At 43.1% G+C, this 23,671-nt stretch overlaps 1 protein-coding gene across 5 annotated transcripts in view; it reads left to right on the forward strand.

The window, feature by feature from the left end:
- Positions 1–23,671, forward strand: part of L3MBTL2 (L3MBTL histone methyl-lysine binding protein 2) — a 280,914-nt gene that overhangs the window by 226,154 nt on the left and 31,089 nt on the right. For all 5 annotated transcript variants that reach the window (XM_069737089.1, XM_069737087.1, XM_069737086.1 and 2 more), the window contains 5 exons: positions 5,229–5,376; positions 18,562–18,644; positions 18,851–19,085; positions 20,599–20,664; positions 21,794–21,877. In XM_069737089.1, coding sequence (XP_069593190.1) covers positions 5,229–5,376; positions 18,562–18,644; positions 18,851–19,085; positions 20,599–20,664; positions 21,794–21,877 — 616 coding nt within the window. The remainder of the gene's footprint in view (positions 1–5,228; positions 5,377–18,561; positions 18,645–18,850; positions 19,086–20,598; positions 20,665–21,793; positions 21,878–23,671) is intronic.

Raw genomic sequence — 23,671 nt, forward strand, 5'->3', positions numbered from 1 at the left:
CCAAAAATGGGCCAGACAAAAGTATTGGCACCCTCAGCCTAATACTTGCTTGCACAACCTTTAGCCAAAATAACTGCGACAAACCGCTTCCGGTAACCATCAATGAGTTTCTTACAATGCTCTGCTGGAATTTCAGACCATTCTTCTTTGGCAAACTGCTCCGGGTCCCTGATATTTGAAGGGTGCCTTCTCCAAACTGCCATTTTTAGATCTCTCCACAGGTGTTCTATGGGATTCAGGTATGGACTCATTGCTGGCCACCTTAGAAGTTTCCAGTGCTTTTTCTCAAACCATTTTCTAGTGCTTTTTGAAGTGTGATTTGGGTCATTGTCCTGCTGGAAGACCCATGACCTCTGAGGGAGACCCAGCTTTCTCACACTGGGCCCTACATTATGCTGCAAAATTTGTTGGTAGTCTTCAGACTTCATAATGCCATGCACGCTGTCAAGCAGTCCAGTGCCAGAGGCAGCAAAGCAACCCCAAAACATCAGGGAACCTCCGCCATGTTTGACTGTAGGGACCGTGTTCTTTTCTTTGAATGCCTCTTTTTTTCTCCTGTAAACTCTATGTTGATGCCTTTGCCCTAAAAGCCCTGCTTTTGTCTCATCTGACCAGAGAACATGCTTCCAAAACGTTTTAGGCTTTTTCAGTAAGTTTTGGCAAACTCCAGCCTGGCTTTTTTATGTCTCGGGGTAAGAAGTGGGGTCTTCCTGGGTCTCCTACCATACAGTCTTTTTTCATTCAGACGCCGACGGATAGTATGGATTGACACTGTTGTACCCTCGGACTGCAGGGCAGCTTGAACTTGTTTGGATGTTAGTCGAGGTTCTTTATCCAACATCCGCACAATCTTGCGTTGAAATCTCTTGTCAATTTTTCTTTTCCGTCCACATCTAGGGAGGTTAGCCACAGTGCCATGGGCTTTAAACTTCTTGATGACACTGTGCACGGTAGACACAGGAACATTCAGGTCTTTGGAGATGGACTTGTAGCCTTGAGATTGCTCATGCTTCCTCACAATTTTGTTTCTCAAGTCCTCAGACAGTTCTTTGGTCTTCTTTCTTTTCTCCATGCTCAATGTGGTACACACAAGGACACAGGACAGCGGTTGAGTCAACTTTAATCCATGTCAACTGGCTGCAAGTGTGATTTAGTTATTGCCAACACCTGTTAGGTGCCACAGGTAAGTTACAGGTGCTGTTAATTACTCAAATTAGAGAAGCATCACATGATTTTTTTGAACAGTGCCAATACTTTTCTCCAGCCCCTTTTTATGTTTGGTGTGGAATTATATCCAATTTGGCTTTAGGACAATTCTTTTTGTGTTTTTTCATTTAAGACAAATTAAATGAAGATAATAATACCAAATAATTTGTGTTTGCAATCGTTTTCAGGAAGAAAATGAGTATTATCTGACAGAATTGCAGGGGTGTCAATACTTTTGGCCATGACTGTAGTGGCGGGCTTCAAGGCATATCTGTTGTGAATTCCGCTCTTGGGCTCCCTCCGGTGGTTGTAAGTGGCACTTTTGTGAGTTCTGCTCTTGGGCTCCCTCCGGTGGTTTTAAGTGGTATGGCTGCTCCTTGGATTTAGCAGTCTGCAGCTGCTTCCACTGATTGTCTTTCTGCTTGGCTATTTATGCCTGGCTCTCTCTTCAGCCAGTGCCACTTGTCAATTGTTCCTGGTTGGATTCACATCTCTTTGGATTTCCCTGTTATCCTGACCAGTTCAGCAAAGCTAAGTCCTTGCTTGCTCTTTTCTGTCCACAGGTTGTGGACTTATCCGTTCTGTGCTTTCTATGTTTGTCCAGCTTGTCAGTATGAATTAATTCTGTGTAGCTGGAAGCTCTGGGAAGCAGATTTACCCTCCACACCTTTAGTCAGGTGTGGAGATTTTTGTAAACTCTGTGTGGATGTTTTGTAGTGTTTTATACTGACCGCACAGTATTCCATCCTGTCATATCTATCTAGCTAGACTGGCCTCCTGTGCTCATCCTGGTTTCATTCTGTGTATGTCTTTTCCCTCTCCACTCAGAGTCATTACTTGTGGGGGGGCTATCTATCCTTTGGGGATTTTCTCTGAGGCAAGATAGTTTTCCTGTTTCTATCTTTAGGGGTAGTTAGTTCTCAGGCTGTGACGAGGTGCCTAGGGAGTGTCAGGAGCATCCCACGGCTACTTCTAGTGTTGTGTTGAGCTTAGGGACTGCGGTCAGTGCAGGTACCACTTCCTTCAGAGCTCGTCCCATGTTGCTCCTAAACCACCAGATCATAACACATATCCAGACCCGGGGTTCGCCACGCCAGACGTTTTTAGCTTCGGTCTGCTGAAACAAAGAAGGCTCTACCCACTTGTCTCCAGGCATAGCACTACCCTCACCGAGAGGAAGGCAGCACTACTGTGGTACCCGAACTCCTGGAGTGCTACAATTACACTTGGGGCTATTTAGTTTGGAAAAACGAAGGCTAAGGGGTGATCTTATTTTAATGTATAAATATATGAGGGTAAAGTACAAAGACCTTTCTGATGATCGTTTTAATCATAGACCTGAGATCGGGACAAGGGGGCATCCTCTACGTCTGGAGGAAAGAAGGTTTAAGCATAGTAACAGACTCGGATTCTTTACTGTAAGAGCAGTGAGACTATGGAACTCTCTGCCGTTTGATGTTGTAATGAGTGATTCATTACTAAAATTTAAGAGGGGACTGAATACCTTTCTTGAAAAGTATAATGTTACAGGTTATATATACTAGATTCCTTGATAGGGTGTTGATGCAGGGAACTAGTCTGATTGCCATCTGTGGAGTCAGGAAGGAATTTTTTTCCCTAATGTGGAGCTTACTCTTTGCCACATGGGGTTTTTTCGCCTTCCTCTGGATCAACATGTTAGGGCATGTTAGGTTAGGCTATGGGTTGAACTAGATGGACTTCAACCTTAATAACTATATTACTGTGTTACTATTGACATTTGGGACACTAGCATAATATATTTTAGTAACCTTTTGGTTGTATGTACATACAGTGGGGCAAAAAAGTATTTAGTCAGTCAGCAATAGTGCAAGTTCCACCACTTAAAAAGATGAGAGGCGTCTGTAATTTACATCATAGGTAGACCTCAACTATGGGAGACAAAAGACCCCTTCACATTAAGCGACGCTGCAGCGATACCGACAACGATCTGGATCGCTGCAGCGTCGCTGTTTGGTCACTGGAGAGCTGTCACACAGACAGCTCTCCAGCGACCAACGATCCCGAAGTTCCCGGGTAACCAGGGTAAACATCGGGTTACTAAGCGCAGGGCCGCGCTTAGTAACCCGATGTTTACCCTGGTTACCAGCGTAAAAGTAAAAAAAAAAAAAAAACACTACATACTTACCTACCGCTGTCTGTCTCCGGCGCTGTGCTCTGCACTCCTCCTTTACTGGCTGTGAGCGTCGGTCAGCCGGAAAGCAGAGCGGTGACGTCACCGCTCTGCTTTCCGGCTGCTGTGCTCACAGCCAGTACAGGAGGAGTGCAGAGAAGCTAAGCGCCGGGGACAGACAGCGGTAGGTAAGTATGTAGTGTTTGTTTTTTTTTTTACTTTTACGCTGGTAACCAGGGTAAACATCGGGTTACTAAGCGCGGCCCTGCGCTTAGTAACCCGATGTTTACCCTGGTTACCCGGGAACTTCGGGATCGTTGGTCGCTGGAGAGCTGTCTGTGTGACAGCTCTCCAGCGACCAAACAGCGACGCTGCAGCGATCCAGATCGTTGTCGGTGTCGCTGCAGCGTCGCTTAATGTGAAGGGGCCTTTTGTCTCCCATAGTTGAGGTCTACCTATGATGTAAATTACAGACGCCTCTCATCTTTTTAAGTGGTGGAACTTGCACTATTGCTGACTGACTAAATACTTTTTTGCCCCACTGTATATACCCCTATATAACTTATGGGGAATTTGCTGGCTGAAATACGGCTGCTTTGAGTAGAAAGTTCACATTATTTACCTCCATGTACTAGGGTTACTTCATACACTGGTGGCATTTTTCTACCTGTTATTTAGAGCTGAGGGATTGGCTATGTATAGAGATAGTGACTTGATATACAGGGGTGTACTATCCAGTTAGGCCAGGGGTGGGCAATTAATTTTGCCATGGGGTCGCATGAGAAAGTTGGATGGTTTTAGAGGGCCGAACTAATATAATTACCGTATTTTTCGGACTATAAGACGCACCGGACCATAAGGCACACCCCAAATTTGGGGTGAAAATTGCAGAAAAAAAGATTTTTTTCTAAGATGGGGGTCCGTCTTATTGTCCGAATTTACAGTATCTTACGGTAAGATTCTTACCAGGGTCCCTTCCTGCTTAGGCGGGCGACGCCAGGACCTGGTGTCCATGGGGGGGTTGCAGCAGTGGTGGTGCGGCGGCAGAAGTGCGGTATGGCGTGTGCAGGGTCCCTTCCACCGGTGAGGTGACGCAGCGGCCAGGAATGCAATGTGAGCAGCAGAGCCGGGTTGAATATCGGTGGCGGTGGCGGCCATCTTCCTGAGGCCGTGCGTGCGCAGATGGAGTGCTCTGCTTCACGGGGCTTCAGGAAAATGGCCGCGGGAGGCCGCGCGTGTGCGCAGATGGAGATTGCAGCCATTTTCCTGAAGCCGAGATCTAAATCTGCAAACTCAGCTTCAGGAAAATGGCTGCCGCGATCTCCATCTGCGCACGCGCGGCCTCCCGCGGCCATTTTCCTGAAGCCCCGTGAAGCAGAGCTCTCCATCTGCGCACGCGCGGCCTCGGGAAGATGGCCGCCGCCACCGATAAACAGGTAATCAACCCGGCTCTGCTCCTCCTCAGAAGCGGCGGGCCGCTTAAAATCATCAGGCGGGCCTGAATTGATTGAATTTTATTTTTGGCATTGGCTTCTTTGTTCTGTTTGGATTTTATGTAATTTCAATATTTTTCTTGGAGAAACACTTCATTTTCTGGAACAATTTCAAAGGATCCAACATGTTCAGATTTGGATGTGAGATTTGAAAAAAAAATTGTTTTGGCGGTTCTGTCAGTCTCCAACTTTGCGGTTATTGAAAATTGTACACAGCAGTATTAGTATCATTTGCTGCTCCCATACATATTTTGATTGTCCAAAATATAATTTTTAAATATATATTGTTAGTTTAAGTGGATTTCCGTTAAATTGGAATTGACCTATCTGCGCTTTAAAATGGTGATTGGTGTATTTTAAATTTCTTTTTTTTCTAGGTTCTGTTGGAAGGCTATTTGATGATAGCCATGGACAGTAATTCATCTACTGATGACTCAGGATGGTTTTGCTATCATGCAACCTCAAGCTCAATTTTTCCTGCAGGATTCTGTGAAAAGAATAAGATTGAACTCACACATCCAAAGGGTATTTATTTTATTTACAGTTTAGACTAGTGGAAAGCATAAATGCACTAGATTTTTATAGTTGTCTGATCACTGCTGTAATTTTTTGAATGCGATGCTACCGCAGTCTGTTTCCCTGCCTCCTGCATGTGGCAAGTTTTTCTTTGTCAAGCAGGAGGCAGGGGTGTCAGAATGAAGCTGTATCACTTAATATACATTGGATATTCTGCACACATCGAATGTACATAAGCTGTGGGAGTATAGGAAGTTTTATAATTCTGCAGTTTTTCATTATATGAATGCACCTTTAATATCACTGCTCCCTTATATGAGGCAGAAATTATATCTTTAGCTGCATTGGAGGACATGCAGAAGAGCTGTATCTGGATACGTATATAGGTGTCTGAGTCCTGCCAGGAGGGATCTGAGGTGATGACATAGCGTATATATTCGAGTATAATCCGGCCCGAGTATAAGCCGACCCCTCTAATTTTGCCACAAAAAAATGGGAAAACTTAATGACTCGAGTATAAGCCTAGGGTGAAAAATGCAGCAGCTACTGGTAAATTTCAAAAATAAAAATAGATACCAATAAAAGTAAAATTAATTGAGACATCAGTAGGTTAAGTGTTTTTGAATATCCATATTGAATCAGGAGCCCCATATAATTCTCCATAAAGTTTATGATGGCCCCATAAGATGCTCCATATTAACCCCTTAATCCCATATGACGTACTATCCCGTCCAGGTGACCTGGGACTTAATTCCCAGTGACGGGATAGTACGTCATATGCGATCGGCCGCGCTCACGGGGGGATCGCGGCCGGGTGTCAGCTGCCTATCGCAGCTGACATCCGGCACTATGTGCCAGGAGCGGTCACGGACCGCTCCCGGCACATTAACCCCCGGCACACCGCGATCAAAGATGATCGCGGTGTGCCGGCGGTGCAGGGAACCATCGCGCAGGGAGGGGGCTCCCTGCGGGCTTCCCTGAGACGATCGGTACACGGTGATGTACTCACCGTGTACCGAGCGTCTTCTCCCTGCAGTCCCCGGATCCAAAATGGCCGCCGGGCTGCATCCGGGTCCTGCAGGGAGCACTTCCGGGTCAGGATCAGGCTGCAGCTGCAGCTCTAATCCTGCCCGGCTGTATGTAAGATCACCGATCTGACAGAGTGCTGTGCACACTGTCAGATCGGTGATCTGTGATGTCATCCCCTGGGACAAAGTGAAAAAGTAAAAAAAAAAATTTCCACACTTGTAAAAAAAAAAAAAAAAAAAAATCCTAAATAAAGCAGAAAAAAAAAAAATATTATTCCCATAAATACATTTCTTTACCTAAAAAAAAAAAAAAAAAAAAAACAATAAAAGTACACATATTTAGTATCGCCACGTCCGTAACGACCCGACCTATAAAACTGGCCCACTAGTTAACCCCTTCAGTGAACACCGTAAGAAAAAAAAAAAAAAAAACGAGCCAAAAAACAACGCTTTATTATCATAACGCTGAACAAAAAGTGGAATAACACGCGATCAAAAAGATGGATATAAATAACCATGGTACCTCTGAAAACGTCATCTTGTCCCGCAAAAAACGAGCCGCCATATAGCATCATAACCAAAAAAATAAAAAAGTTATAGTCCTCAGAATAAAGCGATGCCAAAATAATTATTTTTTCTATAAAATAGCTTTTATCGTATAAAAGCGCCAAAACATAAAAAAAATGATATAAATGGAGGTATCGCTGTAATCGTACTGACCCGAAGAATAAAACTGCTTCATCAATTTTACCAAACGCGGAACGGTATAAACGCCTCCCCCAAAAGAAATTCATGAATAGCTGGTTTTTGGTCATTCTGCCTCACAAAAAATCAGAATAAAAAGCGATCAAAAACTGTCACGTGTCCGAAAATGTAACCGATAAAAACGTCAACTCGTCCCGCAAAAAACAAGACCTCACATGACTCTGTGGACAAAAAAAAGGAAAAATTATAGGTCTCAAAATGTGGAGACGCAAAAACTTTTTTAGTATAAAAAGCGTCTTTTAGTGTGTGACGGCTGCCAATCATAAAAATCCGATATAAAAAACGCTATTAAAGTAAATCAAACCCCCCTTCATCACCCCCTTAGTTAGGCTAGGTTCACATTGCGTTAATGGGTTAACGCTAACGGACAGCGTTGCACGGCGAAAATGTCACAATTAACGCCGTGCAACGGGTCCGTTAGCACAACCATTGACAGCAATGTGATTTTCGGGTGTAGCGCATCGCTAGAGTGTGCCATTTTCGGCTCGCGCTAGCAAGGTGCCATTCTTTTGTGGCGCGCCTCAGACGCTTGCAGCGTCCGCGGCGCGCCCGAGATCTGATCCCCGATCTTCCAGAGCGGGGACGTTAACGCGACCACTAAACACGACACCTAAAAAGACATTGCGTTAGCGCAATCCGCTAGTGCTAAACGGATTTCCCTAACGCAATGTGAACCTAGCCTTAGGGAAAAATAATAAAATTTTAAAAAATGTATTTATTTCCATTTTCCCGCTAGGGTTAGGGTTTGGATTACATTTACGGTTGGGATTAGGGTTGGGATTAGAATTAGGGGTGTGTCAGGGTTAGGTGTGTGGTTAGGGTTACAGTTGGGATTAGGGTTAGGGGTGCGTTTGGATTAGGATTTCATTTATAATTGGGGGGTTTCCACTGTTTAGGCACATCAGGGGCTCTAAAAACGCGACATGGCGTCCGATCTCAATTCCAGCCAATTCTGCATTGAAAAAGTAAAACAGTGCTCCTTCATTTCCGAGCTCTCCCGTGCGCCCAAACAGGGGTTTACCCCAACATATGGGGTATCATCGTACTCGAGACAAATTGGACAACAACTTTTTGGGTCCAAGTTCTCTTGTTATCCTTGGGAAAATAAAAATTTGGGGGGCTAAAAATCATTTTTGTGGGAAAAAAAAGGATTTTTTATTTTCACGGCTCTGCGTTGTAAACTGTAGTGAAACACTTGGGGGTTCAAAGTTTTCACAACACATCTAGATAAGTTCCGTGGGAGGTCTAGTTTCCAATATGAGGTCACTTGTGGGTGGTTTCTACTGTTTGGGTACATCAGGGGCTCTGCAAATGCAACATGACGCCTGCAGACCAATCCATCTAAGTCTGCATTCCAAATGGCGCTCCTTCCCTTCCGAGCTCTGCCATGCGCCCAAACAGTGGTTCCCCCCCACATATGGGGTATCAGCGTACTCAGGACAAATTGGACAACAACTTTTGGGGTCCAATTTATTCTGTTACCCTTGTGAAAATACAAAACTGGGGACTAAAAAATAATTTTTGCGAAAAAAAAAAAAAATTATTTTAACGGCTCTGCGTTATAAACTGTAGTGAAACACTTGGGGGTTCAAAGCTCTCAAAACACATCTAGATAAGTTCCTTAGGGGGTCTAGTTTCCAAAATGGTGTCACTTGTGGGGGGTTTTAATGTTTAGGCACATCAGGGGCTCTCCAAACCAACATGGCGTCCCATCTTAATTCCAGTCAATTTTGCATTGAAAAGTCAAATGGCGCTCCTTCCCTTCCGAGCTCTGCTATGCACCCAAAAAGTGGTTTACCCCCACATATGGGGTATCGTCGCACTCAGGACAAATTGCACAACAACTTTTGTGGTCTAATTTCTTCTCTTACCCTTGGGAAAATAAAAAATTGGGGGCGAAAAGTTCATTTTTGTGAAAAAATAAGATTTTTTATTTTTACGGCTCTGCGTTATAAACTTCTGTGAAGCACTTGTTGGGTCAAAGTGCTCACCACACATCTAGATAAGTTCCTTAAGGGGTCTACTTTTCAAAATGGTGTCACTTGTGAGGGGTTCCAATGTTTAGGCACATCAGGGGCTCTCCAAACGCAACATGGCGTCCCATCTCAATTCCAGTCAATTTTGCATTGAAAAGTCAAATGGCGCTCCTTTCCTTCCGAGCGCTGCCATGCGCCCAAACAGTGGTTTACCCCCACATATGGGGTATCGTCGCACTCAGGACAAATTGCACAACAACTTTTATGGTCTAATTTCTTCTCTTACCCTTGGGAAAATAAAAAATGGGGGGCGAAAAGATCATTTTTGTGAAAAAATATGATTTTTTATTTTTACGGCTCTGCATTATAAACTTCTGTGAAGCAATTGGTGGGTCAAAGTGGTCACCACACATCTAGATAAGTTCCTTAGGGTGTCTACTTTCCAAAATGGTGTCACTTGTGGGGGGTTTCAATGTTTAGGCACATGAGGGGCTCTCCAAACGCAACATGGCGTCCCATCTCAATTCCTGTCAATTTTGCATTGAAAAGTCAAATGGCGCTCCTTTCCTTCCGAGCTCTGCCATGCGCCCAAACAGTGGTTTACCCCCACATATGGGGTATCAGCGTACTCAGTACAGATTGTACAACAATGTTTGGCATCCATTTTATCCTGCTACCCTTGGTAAAATAAAACAAATTGGAGCTGAAATAAATTTTGTGTGAAAAAAAGTTAAATATTCATTTTTATTTAACCCCTTCCCGACCCATGACGCCACGTAGGCGTCATGAAAGTCGGTGCCAATCCGACCCATGACGCCTATGTGGCGTCATGGAAAGATCGCGTCCCTGCAGATCCGGTGAAAGGGTTAACTCCCATTTCACCCGATCTGCAGGGACAGGGGGAGTGGTAGTTTAGCCCAAGGGGGGGGTGGCTTCACCCCCTCGTGGCTACGATCGCTCTGATAGGCTGTTGAAAGTGAAACTGCCAATCAGAGCGATTTGTAATATTTCACCTATTATAACTGGTGAAATATTACAATCCAGCCATGGCCGATGCTGCAATATCATCGGCCATGGCTTGAAATACTAATGTGCCCCCACCCCACCCCTCCGATCGCCCCCCCCAGCCCCCCGATCTGGCTGGTACACTGCTCCGGCTCCCCTCCGTCCAGTGCTCCGCTCCCCCCCGTGCTCTTGTCCGCTCCCCCCGTGCTCCAATCACCCCCCCGTGCTCCAATCACCCCCCCCTGCACTCCGATCCACCCCCCCGTGCTCCGTTCCAGCCCCCCCGTGCTCCGTTCCAGCCCCCCGTGCTCCGTTCCACGCCCCCCGTGCTCCGTTCCACGCCTGCCGCGCTCCGATTCCCCCCCCCCCGTGCTCCGATCCCCCCCCACCCCATCATACTTACCGATCCTGCCGGGGTCCCGTCCGTCTTCTCCCTGGGCGCCGCCATCTTCCAAAATGGCGGGCGCATGCGCAGTGCGCCCGCCGAATCTGCCGGCCGGCAGATTCGTTCCAAAGTGCATTTTGATCACTGAGATAGATTATATCTCAGTGATCAAAATAAAAAAAATAATAAATGACCCCCCCCCCTTTGTCACCCCCATACGTAGGGACAATAAAAAAATAAAGAACATTTTTTTTTTCCACTAATGTTAGAATAGGGTTAGTGGTAGGGTTAGGGGTAGGGTTAGGGGTAGGGCTAGGGGTAGGGTTAGGGCTAGGGTTAGGGCTAGGGTTAGGGTTTCGGTATGTGCACACGTATTCTGGTCCTCTGCGAATTTTTCCGCTGCGGATTTTATAAATCCGCAGTGCTAAACCGCTGCGGATTTATGGCAGATTTACCGCGTTTTTTTTCTGCGCATTTCACTGCGGTTTTACAATTGCGATTTTCTATTGGAGCAGTTGTAAAACCGCTGCGGAATCCGCACAAAGAAGTGACATGCTGCGGAATGTAAACCGCTGCGTTTCCGTGCAGTTTTTCCGCAGCATGTGTACAGCGATTTTTGTTTCCCGTAGGTTTACATTGAACTGTAAACTCATGGGAAACTGCTGCGGATCCGCAGCGTTTTCTGCAGCGTGTGCACATACCTTTAGAATTAGGCTATGTGCACACGGTGCGGATTTGGCTGCGGATTGGCTGCTGCGGATTCGCAGCAGTGTTCCATCAGGTTTACAGTACCATGTAAACATATGAAAAACCAAATCCGCTGTGCCCATGGTGCGGAAAATACCGCGCGGAAACGCTGCGTTGTATTTTCCGCAGCATGTCAATTCTTTGTGCGGATTCCGCAGCATTTTACACCTGTTCCTCAATAGGAATCCGCAGGTGAAATCCGCACAAAAAATGCCGCGGATTTTTCAAAAATGGTGCGGAAATATCTCACACGAATCCGCAACGTGGGCACATAGCCTTAGGGTTAGGGTTGGAATTAGGGTTGTGGTTAGGGTTGTGATTAGGGTTATGGCTACAGTTGGGATTAGGGTTAGGGGTGTGTTGGGGTTAGTGTTGGAGGTAGAATTGAGGGGTTACCACTGTTTAGGCACATCAGGGGTCTCCAAACGCAACATGGCACCACCATTGATTCCAGCCAATCTCGTATTCAAAAAGTCAAATGGTGTTCCCTCACTTCCGAGCCCTGACGTGTGCCCAAACAGTGGTTTACCCCCACATATGGGGTACCAGCATACTCAGGATAAACTGCGCAACAATTACTGGAGTCCAATTTCTCCTGTTACCCTTGTGAATCTAAAAAAATGCTTGCTAAAACATCATTTTTGGGGAAAGAAAAATGATTTTTTATTTTCACGGCTCTGCGTTGTAAACGTCTGTGAAGCACTTGGGGGTTCAAAGTGCTCACCTTACATCTAGATAAGTTCCTTGGGGGGTCTAGTTTCCAAAATGGGGTCATTTGTGGGGGGTTTCTACTGTTTAGGCACACCAGGGGCTCTGCAAACGCAATGTGACGCCCGCAGACCATTCCATCAAAGTCTGCATTTCAAAAGTCACTACTTCCCTTCTGAGCCCCGACGTGTGCCCAAACAGTGGTTTACCCCCACACATGGGGTATCAGAGTACTCAAAAGAAACTGGACAACAACTCTTGGGGTCCAATTTCTCCTGTAACCCTTGGGAAAATAAAAAATTCTGGGCTAAATAATTATTTTTGAGGAAAGAAAACGTATTTATTATTTTCACGGCTCTGCATTATAAACTTCTATGAAGCACTTGGGGGTTCAAAGTGCTCACCACACATCTAGATAAGTTCCTTTCGGGGTCTAGTTTCCAAAATGGGGTCACTTGTGGGGGGTTTCTACTGTTTAGGCACATCAGGGGCTCTGCAAACGCAACGTGACGCCCGCAGAGCATTCCATCAAAGTCTGCATTTCAAAACGTCACTACTTCAATTCCGAGCCCCAGCATGTGCCCAAACAGTAGTTTACCCCCACATATGGGGTATCACCGTACTCAGGAGAAACTGGACAACATATATTGGGGTCAAATTTCTCCTGTTACCCTTGGGAAAATTAAAAAATTCTGGGCTAAATAATTATTTTTGAGGAACGAAAACGTATTTATTATTTTCACGGCTCTGCATTATAAACTTCTATGAAGCACTTGGGGGTTCGAAGTGCTCACCACACATCTAGATAAGTTCCTTTCGGGGTCTAGTTTCCAAAATGGGGTCACTTGTGGGGGGTTTCTACTGTTAAGCCACATCAGGGGCTCTGCAAACGCAACGTGACGCCCACAGAGCATTCCATCAAAGTCTACATTTCAAAACGTCACTACTTCACTTCCGAGCCTCGGCATGTGCCCAAACAGTGGTTTACCCCCACATATGGGGTATCAGCGTACTCAGGAGAAACTGGACAACAACTTTTGGGGTCCAATTTCTCCTGTAACCCTTGGGAAAATAAAAAATTCTGGGCTAAATAATTATTTTTGAGGAAAGAAAACGTATTTATTATTTTCACGGCTCTGCATTATAAACTTCTATGAAGCACTTGGGGGTTCAAAGTGCTCACCACACATCTAGATAAGTTCCTTTGGGGGTCTAGTTTCCAAAATGGGGTCACTTGTGGGGGATTTCTACTGTTAAGCCACATCAGGGGCTCTGCAAACGCAACGTGACGCCCACAGAGCATTCCATCAAAGTCTGCATTTCAAAACGTCACTACTTCACTTCCGAGCCTCGGCATGTGCCCAAACAGTGGTTTACCCCCACATATGGGGTATCAGCGTACTCAGGAGAAACTGGATAACAACTTTTGGGGTCAAATTTCTCCTGTTACCCTTGGGAAAATAAAAAATTGCAGGCTAAAAGATCATTTTTGAGAAAATAATTTTTTTTTTTTATTTTCATGGCTCTGCGTTATAAACTTCTGTGAAGCACTTGGGGGTTCAAAGTCCTCACCACACATCTAGATTAGTTCCTTTGGGGGTCTAGTTTCCAAAATGGGGTCATTTCTGGGGGATCTCCAATGTTTAGGCACACAGGGGCTCTCCAAACGTGACATGGTGTCCGCTAACAATTGGAGCTAATTTTCCATTCAAAAAGTCAAATGGCGCGCCTTCCCTTCCGAGCCCTGCCGAGTGCCCAAACAGTGGTTTACCCCCACATATGAGGTATCGGCGTACTCGGGAGAAATTGCCCAACACATTTTTTGATCCATTTTATCCTACTGCCCATGTGAAAATGAAAAAATTGAGGCGAAAAGAATTTTTTTGTGAAAAAAAAGTACTTTTTCATTTTTACAGATCAATTTGTGAAGCACCTGAGGGTTTAAAGTGCTCACTAGGCATCTAAATAAGTTTCTTGGGGGGTCTAGTTTCCAAAATGGGGTCACTTGTGGGGGAGCGCCAATGTTTAGGCACACAGGAGCTATCCAAACGCGACATGGTGTCCGCTAACGATGGAAATAATTTTTCATTCAAAAAGTCAAATGGCGCTCCTTCCCTTCCGAGCCTTACCATGTGCCCAAACAGTGGTTTACCCCCACATGTGAGGTATTGGTGTACTCAGGAGAAATTGCCCAACACATTTTAGGATCCATTTTATCCTGTTGCCCATGTGAAAATGAAAAAATTGAGGCTAAAATAATTTTTTTGTGAAAAAAAAAAGTACTTTTTCATTTTTACGGATCAATTTGTGAAGCACCTGGGGGTTCAAATTGCTCAGTATGCATCTAGATAAGTTCCTTGGGGCGTCTAGTTTCCAAAATGGGGTCACTTGTGGGGGAGCTCCAATTTTTAGGCACACGGGGGCTCTCCAAACGTGACATGGTGTCCGCTAAAGAGTGGAGCCAATTTTTGATTCAAAAAGTCAAATGGCGCTCCTTCCCTTCCAAGCCCTGCCGTGCACCCAAACAGTGGTTTACCCCCACATATGAGGTATCAGCGTACTCAGGACAAATTGGACAACAACTTTCGTGGTTCAGTTTCTCCTTTTACCATTGGAAAAATAAAAAAATTGTTGCTAAAAGATAATTTTTGTGACTAAAAAGTTAAATGTTCATTTTTTCCTTCCATGTTGCTTCTGCTGCTGTGAAGCACCTGAAGGGTTAATAAACTTCTTGAATGTGGTTTTGAGCACCTTGAGGGGTGCAGTTTTTAGAATGGTGTCACTTTTGGGTATTTTCAGCCATATAGACCCCTCAAACTGACTTCAAATGTGAGGTGGTCCCTAAAAAAAATGGTTTTGTAAATTTCGTTGTAAAAATGAGAAATCGCTGGTCAAATTTTAACCCTTATAACTTCCTAACAAAAAAAATTTTGTTTCCAAAATTGTGCTGATATAAAGTAAACATGTGGGAAATGTTATTTATTAACTATTTTGTGTCACATATCTCTCTGGTTTAACAGAATAAAAATTCAAAATGTGAAAATTGCGAAATTTTCAAAATTTTCGCCAAATTTCGTTTTTATCACAAATAAACGCAGAATTTATTGACCTAAATTTACCACTAACATGAAGCCCAATATGTCACGAAAAAACAATCTCAGAACCGCTAGGATTCGTTGAAGCGTTCCTGAGTTATTACCTCATAAAGGGACACTGGTCAGAATTGCAAAAAACGGCAAGGTCTTTAAGGTCAAAATAGGCTGGGTCATGAAGGGGTTAAACATTCCAAAAATTCCTGTGAAACCCCTGAAGGGTTAATAAACTTCTTGAATGTGGTTTTGAGCACCTTGAGGGGTGCAATTTTTAGAATGGTGTCACACTTGGGTATTTTCTATCATATAGACCCCTCAAAATGACATCAAATGAGATGTGGTCCCTAAAAAAAAATGGTGTTGTAAAAATGAGAAATTGCTGGTCAACTTTTAACCCTTATAACTCCCTAACAAAAAAAAATTTTGGTTCCAAAATTGTGCTGATGTAAAGTAGACATGTGGGAAATGTTACTTATTAAGTATTTTGCGTGACATATCTCTGTGATTTTAGGGCATAAAAATTTAAAGTTGGAAAATTGCGAAATTTTCTAAATTTTCGCCAAATTTCCGTTTTTTTCACAAATAAACGCAAGTTATATCGAATAAATGTTACCACTAAAATGAAGTACAATATGTCACAAGAAAACAATGTCAGAATCGCCAAGATCCGTTGAAGCGTTCCTGAGTTATAACCTCATAAAGGGACAGTGGTCAGAATTGTAAAAATTGGCCCGGTCATTAACGTGCAAACCACCCTCGGGGCTTAAGGGGTTAAAATATACCCCATATAAACCTGCATAAAGGTTAATAATGGCCCCATAAGATGCTCCAGAGACACATTTGCCCAATATAATGCTGCACAAATGTTGATTATGGCCCCATAAGATGCTCCATAAAGATATTTGCGCCATGTAGTGCTGTGCAAACGTTGATTATGGCCCCATAAGATGCTCCATAAAGATATTTTCCCCATATAATCCTGCACAAACATTGATTATGGCCCCATAAGATGCTCCATAAAGATATTTGCGCCCTGTAGTGCTGCGCAAACATTGATTATGGCCCCATAAGATGCTCCATAAAGATATTTGCCCCATATAATGCTGCACAAACCTTGATTGTGGCCCCATAAGATGCTCCATAAAGATATTTGCCCCATATTACCTCATAAAGGGACACTGGTCAGAATTGCAAAAAACGGCAAGGTCTTTAAGGTCAAAATAGGCTGGGTCATGAAGGGGTTAAACATTCCAAAAATTCCTGTGAAACCCCTGAAGGGTTAATAAACTTCTTGAATGTGGTTTTGAGCACCTTGAGGGGTGCAGTTTTTAGAATGGTGTCACACTTGGGTATTTTCTATCATATAGACCCCTCAAAATGACATCAAATGAGATGTGGTCCCTAAAAAAAAATGGTGTTGTAAAAATGAGAAATTGCTGGTCAACTTTTAACCCTTATAACTCCCTAACAAAAAAAAATTTTGGTTCCAAAATTGTGCTGATGTAAAGTAGACATGTGGGAAATGTTACTTATTAAGTATTTTGCGTGACATATCCCTGTGATTTAAGGGCATAAAAATTTAAAGTTGGAAAATTGCGAAATTTTCTAAATTTTCGCCAAATTTCCGTTTTTTTCACAAATAAACGCAAGTTATATCGAATAAATGTTACCACTAAAATGAAGTACAATATGTCACAAGAAAACAATGTCAGAATCGCCAAGATCCATTGAAACGTTCCTGAGTTATAACCTCATAAAGGGACAGTGGTCAGAATTGTAAAAATTGGCCCGGTCATTAACGTGCAAACCACCCTCGGGGCTTAAGGGGTTAAAATATACCCCATATAAACCTGCATAAAGGTTAATAATGGCCCCATAAGATGCTCCAGAGACACATTTGCCCAATATAATGCTGCACAAATGTTGATTATGGCCCCATAAGATGCTCCATAAAGATATTTGCGCCATGTAGTGCTGTGCAAACGTTGATTATGGCCCCATAAGATGCTCCATAAAGATATTTTCCTCATATAATCCTGCACAAACATTGATTATGGCCCTATAAGATGCTCCATAAAGATATTTGCGCCCTGTAGTGCTGCGCAAACATTGATTATGGCCCCATAAGATGCTCCATAAAGATATTTGCCCCATATAATGCTGCACAAACCTTGATTGTGGCCCCATAAGATGCTCCATAAAGATATTTGCCCCATATAATCCTGCACAAACGTTGATTATGGCCCCATAAGATGCTTCATAAAGATATTTTCCCCATATAATCCTGCACAAACGTTGATTATGGCCCCATAAGATGCTCCATAAAGATATTTGCGCCATGTAGTGCTGCACAAACGTTGATTATGGCCCCATAAGATGCTCCATAAAGATATTTGCGCCATGTAGTGCTGCGCAAACGTTGATTATGGCCCAATAAGATGCTCCATAAAGATATTTTCCCCATATAATCCTGCACAAACATTGATTATGGCCCCATAAGATGCTCCATACAGACACTTGCCCCATTTGCTGTTGCTGCGATAAAAAAAAAAATCACATACTCACCTCTCCGTTACTCAGGCCCCCTTCGTTCCGGTGCCGCTCCATCTTCAGCGTCTTCTGCACTGACGTTTAGGCAGAGGGCGCGCACTATCCACGTCATCACGCCCTCTGACCTGAGCGTCACTGCAGAAGACGCTGAAGATGGAGCGGCGCCGGAACGACGAGCAGGTGAATATCGCGCAGTGCTGCGCTCCCCTCTCCGTTATACTCACCTGCTCCTGGCGCGGTGCAGTCCCTGCTTCCCCGGCGCTGCAGTTTCTTCCTGTATTGAGCAGTCACCGTTACCGCTCATTACTGTAATGAATATGTGGCTCCACACCTATGGGAGGTGGGGCCGCATATTCATTACTGTAATGAGCGGTACCATGTGACCGCTCAGTACAGGAAGAAGCTGCGGCGCCCCGGGTAAGCAGGGACCTGCAGGGACCCCACCAGGAGTAGGTGAGTATAATTAGACAGCTCCGCTCCCCCTCCGCTGCCGACCCCTGGGTTTGGCTCGAGTATAAGCCGAGAGGGGGACTTTCAACCCAAAAAAATGGGCTGAAAATCTCGGCTTATACTTGAGTATATACGGGACTTATCCTTTAGTTCAGACTACAGAGAAAGTCAGACACTGACAACCTGTACATAAAGGTGATCATATGACAATATCATGTTTACAATGTATAATAAGAGCTTAGCTGGACTGACTCTAACTACACAGTTAAAATTGCTTAATTAGCATAATGTGGCAAACACAATAGCTGTATTGCTACTTTAAGATAGATTGTGTGTAGCATAAATACAATTTCAATGGCATAAAATATACATTTGAAATGGAGGTAATAAAAACTAATAAATGCGTTATATAAAAATCTAAAAAAGCTTTATATAAAAATAGCCTGTACAGTTTGTGTAGATATTGTGTTCTCATTTGTCTTTACTAGGATATACTGTAGAAGATTTTTCCTGGGAAAGTTATCTAAGGAAAACAAATTCCAAGGCCGCTCCAGCGCTGTTATTTAACACTGTAAGTTGTTTTTTTCATTTGTGCTCTTGCGGATCTCTAGAGTACATATATGAGAACTGTCAAGACGTTTTTCATTGTGTTCGATAAATGTGAAATTCCAAAACTGGAGAGGTTGACAATGAAGAGATCAAAGTAGTTGCAATGATGCAAGACAGGCAAATTGAGTTGATAGATTCCTGTATACGATTATCTTATGTCTAATGCAGGACTTCCCCAATCATGGCTTTACACCGGGGATGAAGCTAGAAGCTGTAGATTTGATGGAACCCCGGTTGATTTGCGTGGCCACTGTGGTGCGAGTAGTGCAAAGACTCCTCCGTATTCACTTTGATGGCTGGGATGATGATTATGACCAGTGGACGGACTGTGAGTCTCCTGACATCTATCCAGTTGGCTGGTGTGAGCTAACTGGATACCAGCTTCAGCCACCTGTTGCAGAAGGTACTCTTAGTTATTGTTTTTTCTTTTACAAGCTTTGTCTTACAAACGGCGGTATTCCTGAGTTTTGTATCAGTTTTATATCTAATTAATACTTGAAATGTATACAAACATTAATAAAAATAAAGATCCTAAACAAAATACAAATAAAGGGGAGCCAAAGTCACCAAAACTATCATTTTTATAGCCGCCCTGTTAACCTAAGACTATACATATATTTGACATACAAAGAGAATCCAATTCTGGTTGTATTAACACAACTGTGTATGTAGCGGACAGCTGCAGCTTTTCGGTGAAACCATACTGTAAAGCGATGTATTTCCGCTGACTAGTCCAAGGCCAGTCCTTGGCAGCTTCTCCCCGCCCCACTCTTTCAGACTTACATGTCTCTCCCTATGTGTCAGTCATTGGGGTCTGATGACTTTTTATAATGTGATTTGTCTGATAATTCACAGCTTTCCAGAGTAAAGCATGCAGTGCTGCAATAACACAGCCAGTGTCTAATTGATGGTGTTGTTTTTTAACAAATAAAGAACTATTATTCTTATAAATGTTTTAGTTTTGAACACTTAAATTCTCTTTAAGTGTACAAAACTAAAACATTTGTAAGAATAATAGTTCTTTATTTCTCATACTTTATTTTTTTAAATGGTGTATTTAAAAAAAAAAAAAAAAAAAAAAGGCTGCCATTTCTCTGGGGTGGGATATGCACCAGATCACCCTGATGACGTTGCAACTAACCATCTGCACATTCAATGTTCCTGGGAATAGTGGTGCCTGCACGAGGTATCAGGCGGGACAGCAGATCACACAGACTGACATCTCGCACAGATGCTGCCGTTCCTAGGGGTGGCATAATTGCAGGTGCATAGTCCAGCTCTTGTAACCTCATCAGCACTCTATTGCGCATGCTCTGCCCCCACCAATGTCAGCGCATGTGTGAGATGCTCACCGGGGAGCAGGTCACAGAGGAGACTGGCCTGTCATCCACTGGCAGGAAGCAGACTCAGGGGAGCAGAAGGGGATCAAGAGTTGGGGAGGAGAGGCCGGAGAGCTGTTGGTGTAGGCCAAGCCTCTGCACTTGTGAGCTCATCTGCACAAGAGTTTGCCCAATAGATTCCAAAACAACGGAGACATGAGCTTATAATATAAAGGTATGGAAGTCATCAGCATTACAGGTACTTTACGGTGATGACTTTATTTTGAGGTCTAAAACTTGCTGACAAGTTCCCTTGCAAAATTGTTTTACATTCTCAATACATATGAGAACGATAAGAATTTGGTATTATTGCATTATACTAAAATAAGAAAAATGGAGGGAAGATGAACATATAAAAGACTCATTTTACAAAGATATTAGGGGATAGAAACCTGGGTAGAGACTCTGGTGCCATTTCTTTAGATGTAAGAGATCAGTTCTTACGTGAAATTTATCACACCTTGTGTTTGTGAGAACCCCTCTATCAGATCCCCAGGCTAAACAGATGCAATTTGTGCTTTATCTTCCATTATGCAGAACAGCCAGAGGAGATACAAAGACCTAAAGAAATCAAGAAAAAAAAGAAGATATTTGGAAAGAGGCGTAAGTTTTGTTTTAAATTTCTTGGTAACAGGGGGGGTTTTAACATGTTCGAGGCATCATGTGTATATGTAATGTGGATGTTAGTTGGCATCTCTTTTATACATCTGATACCAAAATCCAACTTCCGCGGTTGAGGCAATCTCAGATTGCAGTGGGACAGCTCCTCTGATGCCACAGTCATATAGAGGGGAATGGGGACTTTGTCACTCCATAAGGTCTCAAGGATGTTTGGTTCCTGTTTTCATAATGTTTAGAAAAATATTTAGGTTTGAGAGTCCTCAGTGGTTGATACCTTTTAATAGCTAACTGAAAAGGTGGTAAAGAATTGCAAGCTTTCCAGACTACTCGGGATGAGACCTGAGTAGTCTCGAAAGTTTGCAATTTGTTACCATCTTTTCAGTTAGCTATTAAAAGGTATCAACCACTGAGGACTCTCAAGTCTAAATATTTTTCTAAACATTATGAAAACAGGAACCAAACATCCTTGGTACATTAAGGATAAGAAGAAAGGTGGCGGGTTGAAGTCAGAGAATGGGTAAAAATAGTCTTGTTGTCAAAAAACAGAAAATACTGATTAGGTTCAAATATTCAAATGGTGCATATAAAACATAAATTAATCAATCCATGTAGATTGTAATGTAATATAAGAGAGAATATGCAAAAGTATGCAGAAAATAAATTAATCCACACAGAAGGTATTGGAGTACTGTTTCAATGCTGACATGAGACTAATCAGTCCATATAAAACATTGATGTAATATGCTTACCCATGTTGAAGTTATTGGACCCCACATATAGCCACCAGTGCCCTACCGCGCGCTTCGCTGTTACGCTTTCTCCAGGGGAGTGTGACTCTCAAAGTGGCAGGAACTGCCTTCTAATAATGGACTTCCAGACACTCTGCTATGAAAATATTATCATGTCACAAATGATTTAGAAGGAGACAAGTTATTGTGGCATAAAATGTCAACCGCATATCGACTGATTCATTCTTTGAGCTAATGACTGGTTTCTGTTAGAAACGTGTTTGGTATGATGTTGTCATGTAGTAGTGAAGCCAATGAATAAGGCTGCCATATTTTGTTGTCTTTGGAACTACATTGATGATGATATCTTTCCTTTACTCTAGGCAAAAGGAGAGCTGTTAAGAAAACGGGACCTGCAAACAATGGAGACATTTCTCTTTCTCATCCTGCTCCTTTAGAAGCTTCAAGTAAGTTTATTGGAGTTTTTTTTTAAAGGGAACAAAAGAATAATATAGAATAAAAACAATAGTTTTATGATGAAAATACTTCTTAGATGTGGTAACTCAGAAGTGATCATTCACTTTAAGAAGCGCTCCTCCCATCAAGTTTTTATCCTCTTAATGTATTTGCAGTCATCCTATTATATGGCACTGTGTCCTTACAATTGCTCATTTTGCCCTTCTACCCAGTAAATTATTTTCTTTTCTCAACTCTATGTACAAACAAACTTTTGTCCCTGCATTTATCATTTCCCTCATCACCTCCTGACCCAGCTGCTCTGCTCCTCCACCTGCCAGGGACTTCTAGGCTATGTGCACATGTTCATGTAAAAACGTGAAGAAAAGCTCACATTAAGCATTCTATTTTTAGAATGCATTCCGCATTTTTTGTGCACATGCTGCATTTTTTTCCGCAGCGGAATCGCATTCTGGAAAAAAACGCAGCATGTTCATTCTTTGTGCGGAATCGTGTGGATTCTGCACACATAGGAATGCATTGATCCGCTTACTTCCCGCATGGGGCTATGCCCACCATGCAGGCTGTAAGCGGATCATGTGCGATTGGTACCCAGGGTGGAGGAGAGGAGACTCTCCTCCAGGCCCTGGGAACCATAGAATTGTAAAAAAAAATTAAATAAAAAATCATGATATTCTTACCTTCCGGCGTCCCCCGCAGCTTTCCCGCTCCTCGCGACGCTCCGGTCCCAGTAATGCATTGCGAAAATGACCTGTGGTGACGTGCAGTCTCGCAAGACCGTACGTCATCTGGGGTCATGCCGCAAAGCATGGAATCCTGCCGGGGGATGCCGGAAGGTGAGAATATCATTATTTTTAATTTTTTTTAATTATTTTTAACACTCTATCTGTTATTATTGATGCTACATAGGCAGCATCAATATAAGAACCACAGCTTCATAGGAAGCATACCCATTAAATAAGTCAGAACAAATCATATAAGGTCAAAAAATGCTACAAATGGGTTATAATGGATATAACTACAGGATAATCGCTACCATAGAACATAATACCAAAGAAAAAAAGTGCGATCAAAAAGCACCCAACAATAAAATTAAGAAAAATATAACAAAATCTTTATTGATTAATTATTAAACAGGACATTTGGCAAAGCCAGGAGGAGAGGAAAAAAGTACTCAAGCCACAATGTGCACAAAGAAACGGCAGGGGTACAAGCATGAGGACCATAACCTTAGTAACAAAATAACAAAATCCCCTTTAGGAGATATAAAAAGAATCAATTTGTATTATATCAATCAAGGGAAAACCAAGAGTACAATATTATACCCGGCCATGCCAGGAAAGCGATAATCCGCAGCGTGTACCCATCCCACGCTGCGGACTATCACTTTCCAGCGCCTGCTCAGGTAACTATGTAGCTACTTTGGGTCAGCCTCTGTGCGGCCATTACTAGAGATACTATGTCTATGGTCTGCATATATGTTTCCTGGCATGGCCTGGTTTAATATTGTACTCTTGTTTTTAATAAGAAATTGGACCCCAAAATTTGTTGCCCAACTTGTCCTGAGTGCGATTATACACAATATGTGGGGGGAACAACTGTTTGGGCGCATGGGAGGGCTCGGAAGGGAAGGAGCTCCATTTGGAATGCAGACTTAGATGGAATGGTCTGCAGGTGTCACATTGCGTTTGCAGAGCCCCTAATGTACCTAAGCAGTAGAAACCCTTCACAAGTGACACCATTTTGGAAACTAGACACCCTAAGGAACTCATCTAGATGTGTTG

Source organism: Ranitomeya imitator, chromosome 8, assembly GCF_032444005.1.
Source record: "Ranitomeya imitator isolate aRanImi1 chromosome 8, aRanImi1.pri, whole genome shotgun sequence".
Lineage (NCBI taxonomy): Eukaryota > Metazoa > Chordata > Amphibia > Anura > Dendrobatidae > Ranitomeya > Ranitomeya imitator.